The following is a 12,135-nucleotide window of genomic DNA, read 5'->3' on the forward strand; positions in this document are numbered from 1 at the left end:
ATTCATAAAAAATGTCTCTTATGGATGACATCCACAACCTACTACCAGTTTTCATCTTCTCTTCATGCTGACTCCCTTTTGGTCAATTTCTCCCTTTTGGAAACTGTTAAAGTCATTTTGTTCCTAAAAGTAGGATATTCTCAACACATCCTCCTCGGAGCCCTAGTTCGAGAATACTAACCACTTCCATGGCTCAAATTATACAGTTTCTAGTCCATGAAGTTTGCTGTTCATATTCTAGAGAAGCCATTGTCTGCTGCTTAAGACCATGTAAACTCATTGCTGGGGCTGGGAGACTGCCGGCCATAAAGGAAAAATATTCACTGTTCTCCACTGGTTCATGCCTTGTCCATCTCAGGAAGAAAATTAACGAAAGAAGCAAGTATCCTTTTTACAAAATTCCAGACATTCGAAATACTTAATCCAAATTTAATTCATAAAGAGAGTGCATTTCAAAACCTGATTTTGAAAGCTCTCCTGAGATGGCCAAGAGGCCAGAACCAAACTGCATCTGTGGATACACCTGTCTTCCGCAATAATCTTCCTGATCATGTGGCCGATTTTTCACTCAACGCTCTCTTTCCTGGTGAGAGAAGGCACCTGGATTTTTGAGTCTCTGCTGGAAAACCATAGTTTTAACAAAACATGGCAAATGCATGGCAAGAAGTTGGCTTGTGCCGAGTCTTTGTTGCTGGCATTGTTTCCTCTGGTCATTGCACCCGCTCCAGACATGGCAAATGCATTTGCTGATGGGAACTGCTGTGAGTATGAGTTCACCCATCCAGGAAATATATTTTCTGTACATTCTTGGCTATTGGAGCCATTCATCACAGCATCGCTGCCCGCTCCCTTGTGCCTTTCCCTAAACAGAAATGCTTGTCATGAAGCCACTCTCATTCCTCTACAAGAGGCCCCAAAACAGAATCAAAACCGTAACTCAAAGAACATTTATGTACAATTTATGACCAACTGTCAAGCTAAACTACCCTGACAGACTCCAAATCTGCTTTAGAAATAATATGCTTTTTATCAATTTTTTCCTTGTCCTTTATGGTTGCTTTGTTTAAATGTTAAATGCTGAATTAAGTGGGTCTGTATCTCCTTTGGGAAAATGAAAATTCATGGAAAGACACTAAATTGGAGAGTTTCAGCTGTTCCCACTTTTAAGAGCTCTGACAAGAAGGGGAGAAGTTTTATCATAGAGCCTTTTTATATTTCCTCAACTTCACATGGGGCTCCCTCTTCTTTGGCATCAATATTGACTCTTAAGTGGTCACACCCTGTTTGGAGTTGGAGACCAGACTTTTCATGGATCATTCAGCTTGGAAATTGTTTAGGGAACAGGACAGCACTTACTTATAGAGCAAGGCTGTTTTTGTTAGGAAAGTTACAACAGGAATGGCCACTAAAGACTCGATGGACAAGTGTTCCTCAGAGATTTTCACAGGCCTGAAGAATTATCCAAAGCAGGGGTCTTTCTTAGGATATAAGATTTCAGTCTTATAAGGGAAAGCAATTCTGACATATGCTGTAACATAGATAAACCTTGAAGATAATATAAGTGAAATAAGCCAGACACAAAAGGACTTGTATAAAATACTGTATAATTTCACTTATGTGAGCTGCTGAGACTAGTCAGATCCATAGAGATGGAAACTGGAACGGTGGGTGCCAGGGGCTGGGAAGAAGGGGGGCTGGCAATTTGTTTAATGGGTACAGGTTTTAGTTTTACAATATGAGATTAGAGATGCATCCTACAACAACATGAAAGTACTCAACACTACTGACCTTGACACATAAAATGCAGTGAAGATGGTAAATTTTATGTTATGTGTATTTTACCACAATTTTGCAATGTTTTAGGTAAGAAAAAAAAGGTCAAATTTTGAAGACCAAAAAGGAAAAATGACATTTGCAAGATATAGTGGATATTCTTTACTGGCAGAAGTTTGAAGAGTTGACACAAGAGATTAAATTTTTTCCTTGATGTTTATCTACTCTCACAGAGGAGGGGGTGGGGGGGACAGAGAACGGAGGAGAGTGTAAGGATCTAATAATATTCCAAGGAAAAATTTAGTACCCCCACGACTTTCGTTTCCTTGTTTTTCACAAGACTATGTTCTTTTCTGTCATCGTGTACAGAACAAGGTCTGATGGGTTTTTGACAAAGAACTATTGATGGCGTGTCTGTGTGAATTGCCCTAGCATTGGTCACAGCCAACTTCTGTGGGACCCACTGCCCCCGCTCTACAATACACCCTAGTGTGCTTGGCCATTTATGAAAGGTCAGAAATGAACTGAGAAATGGGCTAGAGTCAAAAACATGTGGCCCTATAAATATCAGAGTCAGACGGCATCTTCCATTCTCTCCCGGCTGCCCCTCACCACCTCCTCGGTGCTTTCTCCCTCTCCCACAGTTGGGGTTTCCCACATTTCGCACAGCACCTCAGACTGGGGAGCTGTAAAGAGCTGGCCGTGGCTGGTATCTGTACCTGGTGACATCACTTTGCATCTGGTCTGGTCCCTCATGCTAGAAAAACCTAGCTTTCTCCTTTAACCCTTGAAGGTTTCTGGCTACCGGGTTCTATCAGCGCGGTCTGTGATGTTCTAGTCCCCTTCCCACTGGCGCCAGTCCCACGTGTGGCTCCGTCTGACACCTGCTGTGTTCTCTGAGCTGAGGAGCTCGCAGGCGTGGGTGTCAGTGGAGCCTCCTCGCGCATCGGAGCATTCACTATGACGTTAGCTGCCAAACTGGAAGACTTTGAAGTGACGCTGGAGCATCTGCTCATGGATGTGTTTGTAAGTAAAGGCTTTCCCTTATTCTGCACAACAGATCCCCCTCTCCACCCTCGCAGTCTTCATGACTCTGTCGCCATTCCCGAATAGGATTCTATTCCATAACAGTCCAACGCTCCCACAGTGGCTTGACGTGTGCTTATGTGCCTTGGGGGGACAAAACCATAAAGACGCTAAATGCCTGAGTGGCAGGGAATGGTCTGTACAGATGACCTAGCAGGGAAATGGCTTCTGAGAACAAGCAATGTGTGGGAGGCTGAATGAATGGAACACATTTGCCCAAGAGAGGAAAGTAGCTTTAGAAGGTATTCCCTGGGAGACGCGGATCCCCTGGTGAAGTGAAGTGATCATTCCAGAAAACAAAAGGGAAGGCGGGCTCAACATACTTTATTTTTCCCACGGAGAATGCTGAGGGTGAGGCTAGAGAGAGCTCATCGCTCTGCGTAGAGCCCCAGCCACTGGATCCTGGCCATTTTCCTAGAGATTAGGTCACCAGTGCGTCCTCAGGAATGGATTTTATGGCATGAGGCGGTTTGAGCGACTGGTTTTAAAAGAAGCGGCAGCTGACAAAGGATACTTCTATTCCTGTGATGATTTTAGAAACACAGTCTTTGAAAACCCCTGGCATCCATAGCAACCTAAACATTGTTTCTGCCCCAAACCAACCACAGTCGTTCTTACTCTTTTCTTGGGGATTTCTGTTGGTGATAGGTCTGTCTGTTTTGTATTATTGATGGGGATTTAGGGAGCTTCAGACTGTGTGAAGCATGCAGGGGGTATTTAGCTGAAAGAAAGGTGTTCTCCTTCCAAGAACAACATTGGCTCTCTCCTGGGAAAGGCGGCAGTGGTCCATCTGAGGACCATTCATTCTGCGTCTCGAATCTAGAAAAGGCTGTGGGGGGTTGGCTCTTTCACTATACATCACTAAGTCCCTTTCAGGAACTTTACAGGGAATGGTGTGTTTTGGCAGCCGTTAGAGTCTGGGGCTTTTTTTTTTTTTCTTTATTAATTTATAATCTGTCATCTAATTGAGGCAACATTACACTGGCAGGATTCCCAGAGGGAACTGCCCTTTCCAGGCTGGATACCGGAATCCTACTACCTCACATTCATTCTGACCGGAGGGTCAGGAAGTTATGCCTTCAAGAAGGAATGTGTCAAGAAGGGAGAGCAACGTTCTGGATTTCCAGTGATGGGAGGCTCATGTCCAGCATCATGATTTTCTGAAGTATAAGTAGAGATTGAGCAGGAGGATGGGAAGTTTCTTTGGCAGCTGATACCCTCTGCCCAGCAACCACGGTCTGCCATGGTGGTGGCTGGTGGTAGGTGGCTGTAGGGTCTTGTGTGGGGGCAGTCAGTGACATACCAAGGGGTTGGTGTGAGTTTGGTCACCTCAGGGAAAAATTAATTAAGTAAGAAGTTGTTTCATTTAAATACCACAAAATCATTAATGTAGTCACCTTCTCTCCTTAACTGCCCCCCCCCACTATTTTCCAATATACCCACCACTTTTACCTTATTTGGGAACTCCCAGATACCCTCTTTCCTGGAGGAGAGTGCAGTCACATACTCCTTCCTTTTCTGTAAATACAATCCATAATTTCATTGCCCCAGTTTAGGTCCTTACTACCCCTCACTTGGGCTAACCATCTAATTGTTCTCCTGTATCCACTATTTTTCCTCCTGTTCATTTTAGATTATCATCTCCAGATCAACCTCTTTACACTTTATTAATTGCTAAAAAATATTTTTTAGACTAGTTTGAGTTTCACAGCAAAACTGAGCAGAGAGTACAGAGATTTCCTATACATTCCTATTCCCACACACTCACAACCTCTCCCACTACAGACATCCCACGGTAGATTGATACGTTTATTGTAATCATTGAGCCTATACTGACACACCATTATCACTCAAAGTCAGTAGTTTACATTAGGGTTATTGGTGTTACACACTCTATGGGTTGACTGTGGGTGACTGACATGTATCCGCTATTGTAGAATCATGTAAGATAGTTTCACTGCCCTAAAAACCCACTGTGCTCTACCTATTCATTTCTCCTCCTCCCTAATGTCCGGCAACTACTAATATTTTTCCTGTCTCCTTTACTATTTTGTCATTTCCAGAATACCGTATAATTAGACTCATAGGTGGCCTTTTCAGATTGGTTTCTTCTATTTAATGATATGCGTGTATATTTCCTCCATGTCTTTTCACGGCTTGATAGCTCATTTCTTAGTGTTTAGCCCATTACGGGCTGTTGTTCGGATGCACCAAAGTTTATTTATTCATTAAGCAACTGAAAATATCTTGGTTGCTTCCAAGTTTTTGCAATTACAATAAATAGCTATAAACATCTGTGTGCAGATTCTTGTATAGATGTAGGTTTCAATACATTTGAGTAAATACCAAGAAGCTCAACTGCTGGATTGTGTGGTAAATGTTTAGTTTCAGAAGATACCACCAAACTATCTTGCAAAGCAGTTATGCCATACTGCATTCCCACCAGCACTGAACGAGAGCTCCTGTTGGTCCACATCCTTGCCAACCTTTGGTGTTGTCAGTGTTTTGGATTTGGGCCATTCTAATAGGTATGTAGTGGTATCTCATTACTATCTTAATTCATAATTCCTTAATGATATATGATGTTCAACATCTTTTCACATGTTTACTTTATCTGTGTATCTTCCTTGGTGAGGTGTCTGTTAAGGTCTTTTGTCCACTTTTTAATCTGGTTGTTTATTTCCTTATTGTTGAGTTTTTGGTGTTCTTTGTATATCTGGGATATCAGCCGTTTGTCAGGTAAATCTTTTACAAATATTTTCTCCCAGTCTATGGCTCTTCTCATTCACTTGGCAGTTTTGTGCAGAGCAGTTTTTCATTTCAGTGAAGCTCAGCTTATCAGTTATTTTTTTCATGGCTCTTGCCTTGGTGTTATATCTAAAAATGTATCACCATATCCAAGGTCATCTGGATTTTCTTCTATGCTATCTTTTAGGAGTTTTATAGTTTTGGGTTTTACACTTAAGTCTAAATTTCATTCTGAGTTAATATTTATAAAGGGCATAAGGTCTAGATTCTTTTTTTTTTTTTTTGTATGTGAATATTCAGTTGTTCCAGCACCATTTGTTGAAAAGATTGCCTTTGCTCCATTGTACTTCCTTTGCTCCTTTGCCAAAGATCACTTGACTATATTTATGTAGGTCTATTTCTGGGCTTTCTAATCTGTTTCAGTGATCTATTTGTCTAGTCTTGCACAAATACCATACTGTCTTAAGGTAGCTTTAGAGTAAGTCTTGAAGTTGCGTGGTGTCAGCTCTCCAACTTTTTTACCATCAGTATTAAATCAATTAATCTGGATCTTTTGCCTCTCCATATAAACTTCAGTATCAGTTCGTTGTTATCCACAAAATAACTTGCTGGGATTTTGATTGAGATTGTGTTAATCTATAGATAAATGTGAGAAAACTGATATTTAGACAATATCATGTCTTCCTATCCAAGGACATGGAATAGTTCTCTAATTATTTAGTTCTTCTTTGGTATCTTTCATCAGAGTTTTCCCATTTTCCTCATATAGATTTTGTACATATTTTGTTCAAACTATACCTAAATGTTTCACTGGGGAGTGCTAACATAAATGGTAACATATTTTTAATTTCCAGTTCTACTTGTTCATTACCAGTATATAAGAAAACAATTGACTTTTGAATATTAAGCTTGTATTCTATAACCTTTCTATAATCAGTTATTAGTTCCACAAAATTTTTTTTTCAATTCTTTCAGATTTTCTACATGGATAATCATGTCATCTGTGAACAGTTTTATATATATTCTTTCCCAATCTGCATTTATTTTATTTCTTTTTCTTGTCTTATTGCACTAGTTAAGACTTCCAATATGATATTGAAAACCAATGGTGAAAAAGACATCATTCTCTTGCTCTTGATCTTAGTGGGAAAACTTTAAGTTTCTCACCATTAAGTGTGGTGTTAGCTGAAGGCTTTTGAGGATATTTTTTCTCAAGTTAGGAAAGCTCCCCTCTCTTCCTACTTTATTAAAAGCTTTTGTCATGAATAGGTGTTGGATTTTGTCAAATAGTTTCTCTGCATCTATTGATATGATTATGTGATTTTTCTTCTTAAACATTTTATTCATTGCATTTTTGTTACATTATTTAATTTTTTAGTGTTGAAGCAACCTTGTATACCTGGGATAAATCCCACTTGATCATGGTATATAATTTTTTTGTACATTGTTGTACTCAATTTGCTAATATTTTGTTGAGAATTTTTGCCTCTGTGTTCATGACATGTTTCAGTCTGTAGTTTTCTAGTAATGTGTTTTTCTGGTTTTGATATTAGAGCAATGCTGGCCTCATAAAATTAATTTGACAGTATTTGCTTCTATCTTCTGGAAAATATTGTAGAAGATTGGTGTAATTTCTTCCATAGATGTTGGACAAAATTTAGCAGTGTACTTATCTGGGTCTAGTGCTTTCTGTTTTGTAAGGTTATCAATTATTATTTTTTTTTTTAGTTTTTTTTAAGATTTTTGTTTATTTGTCAGAGAGAGAGAGCAGAAGCATGGAGAGCTACAGTCAGAACAGGCAGAGCAGCCAAAGGGAGAAGCAGGTTCTCTGCTGAGTAAGGAGCCTGATGTGGGACTCAATCCCAGGACCCTGCGATCATGACCTGAGCTGAAGGCAGATGCTTAACTGACTGAGCCATGCAGGCATCCCAAGGTTATCAATTATTGATTCTGTTTCTTCTTCTGTGAGTTTTGGCAGATTATCTTTTAAGGAATGGATCCATTTCATCTAGGTTATCAAATCTGTGGGCAAGAGCTGTTCATAGTGTTTCTTTTGTTATCCTTTTAATGTCCAAAGATGTCTCCTCTTTCACTTTTGATGTTAGTAATTTGTGTCTTCTCTTTTTTTTAACTTATCCTGGCTAAGCAGTTACTGCTTTTATTGATCCTTTCAAAGAACCATCTTTTGGTTTTATTGATTTTCTCTATTGATCTCCTGTTTTTAATTTCATTGATTTTTGCTCTAATTTTTATTATTTTTTCTTCTCCTTACTTTAGATTTAATTTGCTCTTCTTTTTTCTACTTTCCTTAATGGGAGGATATTATATTACTGATTTTTAGATCTTTCTTGTTTTCTCTTCTAATTTATGCATTCAATGCTATCAATTTCCCACTAGGCACTTCTCTCACTGCACTCCACAAACTTTGATAAGTTGTGTTTTCAGTTTCATTTTGTTCAAAAAAACGTTTAATTTCTCTTTATTTTTTTAAAGACTTTATTTATTTGACAGAGAGAGATCACAATTACGCAGAGAGGTAGGCAGAGGAGGGGTGGGGAAGCAGGCTCTCTGCTCAGCAGGGAGCCTGATGTGGGGCTTGATCCCAGGACCCTGGGATCATGACCTGAGCTGAAGGCAGAGGCTTTAACCCACTGAGCCACCCAGGCACCCCCTAATTTCTCTTTAGATTTTTTTCTCTGATCCATGTATTATTCTGGAACTATGGTGTTTAATATCCAAGTATTATCTATCTTTTTTGTTACTGATTTCTAGTTTAATTCTGTTGTGGTCTGGGAGAAGACACTGTATGATTTTTAATCTTTTACATTTGTTAAGGTGTGTTTTATGTCTCAGAAAATGGTTTATCTTGGTGAATGGTCCATGTGAGCTTCAGAAGAAGTATATTCTGCTGTTGGTGGGTGAAATAGTCTATAGACATTCATCATATCCAGTTGATTGATGGTGTTGTTGAGTTCAACTATGTGCTGAACTGAATGTATGCCTGCTGGAACTGTCCTTCCTGATAGGGAGTATTGACATGTCCAACCATAATAGTAGACTTGTCTTTTTCTTCTTGCAGTTCTATCAGTTTTTTCTTCATATGTTTTGATACTCTGTTATTAGGGGCATATATGTTAATGATTGTTATGTCTTCTTGGAGAATTGACCCATTTATTGTTACCTAATACCCCCTTTATTTCTGATAGTTTTCCTTGAAGTCTGCTGAGTCTGAAATTAATATAGCTACTCCCACTTTCTTTCAGTTAGTTGTAGCATAGTTTATCTTTCTCCATCTCTTTGTTTCCTTTCTATATGTGTCTGTGGATTTCTTGTAGAAAACCTATAGTTGGGACCTGTGTTTTGATCCACTCTGACAATTTCTGTCTTTTAATTGTATATTTAGACCATTGACTAATTGAAAGTGATCATTGATATTGTTAGATAAACATTTACTATATTTGTTACTATGTTCTATTTGTTGTCCTTGTTCTGTGTTCCTAATTTTGTCTTCTTTACCTTCCTGCCTTTTGTGATTTTCATGAAGTATTTTTATATAATTCCATTGCCTCTCCATTCTTAGTATATCAATTATACCTTTTTTTAAAACTTTTTTTTAGTGGTTTCCCTAGAGTTTGTAATATACATTCACAACTAATCCAAGTCCACTTTTATTTTTTTTATTTTTTAAAAGATTTTATTTATTTATTTGACAGAGAGAGAGGGTTCACAAGTAGGCAGAGATGCAGGCAGAGAGAGAGGGGAAGCAGGCTCCCCACCGAACAGAGAGCCCGATGTGGAGCTCAATCCCAGGACCGTGAGATAATGACCTGAGCTGAAGGAAGAGGCTTAACTCACTGAGCCATCCAGGTGCCCCACCAAGTCCACTTTTAATTAACACTATACAACTTCATAAAAAGTACAAGTACCTTATCTAACAAAATATTCCTAATTCCTCTCCCCTCTGTCCCTTGTATCATTTCTGTCCTTTATTTCACTTATATTTAATATATACTTACATATACATGTATGTATATACATAAATATGAGCATACATAATCAAATGCACTGTTACTATTACTAGGTTGAACATACTTAAATGTTACATCTTAACTGGCTGACTCAGTTGGTTAAGCATCTGCCTTTGGCATAGCTTATGGTTCCAGGGTCCTGGGATCAAGCCCCACCTTAGGCTCCCTGCTCAGTGGTAAGCCTCCACTCCCAGCTCCTGATTTCTCTTGCTATCTGTCTCTCTCTCTCAAATAAATAAATAAAATATTTTTTAAAAAAAGAACCAGTAAAATTTTATTTTATTGCTGTTTATTCATTCTCTGATCCTCTTCTTTCTTTACATAGATCCAGATTTCTAATCTATATCATTTTCTTCCCCTCTCAAGAACTTGCTTTAACATTTCTCATGTGGCAGGTCTCCTGGCAACACATTTCCTCAATTTTTGTTTGTCTGAGAAAATCTTTATTTTTCCTTCAATTTTGAAGAATAATTTCGCAGGGTACAGAATCCTAGGTTGGTGGACTTTTTTTCTCTCAATACTTTAAATATTTCACTCCACCGTCTACTAGCTTGCATGGTTTCTGAGGGAAAGTTGAATATAATTCTTACTTTTGCTTTATGGTAGGTAAGATTTTTTTTTCCTCTGGTCTCTTTCAAAACTTTTTCTTTATATTCCATCTTCTTAAGTTTGACTACGATATGCTTAGGAGCACTTTGGAGGTTTTACTGTTAGGAGTTTTTGTGGATTGTTTTTGTTTGGAAAGAGGCATTTATCTGGTTTGGTGTTCTCTGAGCTCTCTGGTTCTGTGGTTTTGTGCTTGACATTAAATTTGGGGAAATTCCCAGTCATTATTTCTTCAAATATTGCTCCTGTTCCTTTCTTACTTCTCCTTCTATTCCCATTATGCATATGTTTTCCATTATGCATATGTTATACATCTTATAGTTGTCTTGCAGTTCTTGGGTATTCTGTTCTGTTTTTCTCAGTCTTTTTTATTTTCCTTTTCCTTTTCTATTTTTAGAGTTTCTATTGGCATGTCATCAAGCTCAGAGATTCTTTCTTCATCTGTGTCCAGTCTACTAATAAATCTATCAAGTTACTCTCCTCTTACAGTTCTTGATCTCTAGAATTTCTTTTTGATCCTTAGAATTTCCATCTCTCTGTTTACATTAGCCATCTATCTCTTCTTTCATATTGACAACTTTTTCCATTAAAGCCCTCAGGATATAAATCTTAGTTAATTTTTTAGTTCCTAGTCTAATAAATCCAACATTCCTGCTATATCTCATTCTTTCTGATGCTTGTTCAGTCTCTTCAGACTGTGTTTTTTGCCTCTTAGTATGTCTTGTAATTTAAAGTGGACATGATGTACTGTATGAAAGGAACTATGGGAAATAGGCCTTTAGCAATGTGGTGGTAAGATATGGGAGGAGGAGAGGCACTGTATGTCCTATGCTAGTTCTCAGTCTTTTAGTGAGCCTATGGCCTTGGGATGTGAACTACACCACAGTTTCTCAGGGTGCTTTTCTCCCTTAGGTGAGACTGGGTGGATGGAGGGGCTAGAATTGGGGATTTCCCTTCCCCCACAAGGAAAGCTAGAGCCAGCTAGAGTTGAGTATTTCACTTCCCCAGGGAGGCTCCTGAGAAGGGTTTCCCTTCCCCATTGTTTATGCTTTCATAACATAGTTTGTCCTGAGGGCAAGCCTTGTTAAAGATAGGGTGCTCTGATGTATTTCCATGTATACATCCCTAAAGAATATGGAAAATGAACTTTAAAGTTACATGAGCAGCCCAGCATCAAGTCTCAATCCCAGCTCAGCACCATGTCCTACTCGCATGACTGCTGGCAAGCATTTAATCTTTCTGAGCTTTGATTTTCTTATCAGTGAAGTGTAGCTAATGCTACCCAGCTTACAGGATCATAGTGAAGATCTAAAAGAGATAATTTGGAACAAGTGCCCAGGGCCATGCCTGATGCAAAGGAGGTAGTCATGAGTTAGTCCTTGTTTTCCCTTTGCCTTCCCCTAGAAAATGCATCTGTTTCAAACCCTTAATTGCAATAAGTCATTTTCTGTTTCTCTACCCCTTTACCCCTAAGCTCTCTCTCCCTACTCACCCTCAACCTTCTCCACGGAATTAGCAGAGGTTTTATTTCTGTGGAAGCACAGCATTTACTCATCAATTTGAAGCATTGATGAATTTGAAGCATTTACTTCAATCCAAGGCCATCCTCCCTCTCTGCTCCCAAAATGCAGGAGCTACCTTGTCCTGAGCTCTACAGCCAAGAGGCGCATGGAGCTCAGGTACAGGCCTGTACTGGGTTGCTTTTGCTCTCCAGCTGGGTTTCTCTGGTGGAGCCTCTGAGCAAGGTGACTTTGGACTGCCTTGCCAGAGCCATCTCCCGGGAGAGAGCCAGAGAAAGTACCAAACTTCCCACAGGGTTTGGGGACTCGACATCTATAGGTCAGTGACTCTCCTGTCAGCCTTGCTAGGGAATATAGGCTTTCTGTTGTGAGTC

At 39.2% G+C, this 12,135-nt stretch overlaps 1 protein-coding gene across 5 annotated transcripts in view; it reads left to right on the forward strand.

Moving 5' to 3' along the window:
- The window catches only part of FRMD4A (FERM domain containing 4A), a 609,192-nt gene that overhangs the window by 279,102 nt on the left and 317,955 nt on the right, over positions 1-12,135 (forward strand). The window contains exon 1 of one of the 5 annotated variants that reach the window (XM_032880954.1): positions 2,755-2,799. The exons of the other annotated variants lie outside the window; for them this stretch is intronic. Within the exon in view, the coding sequence (XP_032736845.1) occupies positions 2,788-2,799 (12 nt within the window). The 5' untranslated portion in view covers positions 2,755-2,787. Of the gene's footprint in view, positions 1-2,754; positions 2,800-12,135 lie in introns of those variants that run through there. 5 annotated transcript variants of the gene reach the window in all.

The sequence above is a fragment of the Lontra canadensis genome, unplaced genomic scaffold, assembly GCF_010015895.1.
Source record: "Lontra canadensis isolate GAN:19392208 unplaced genomic scaffold, GSC_riverotter_1.0 scaffold72, whole genome shotgun sequence".
Lineage (NCBI taxonomy): Eukaryota > Metazoa > Chordata > Mammalia > Carnivora > Mustelidae > Lontra > Lontra canadensis.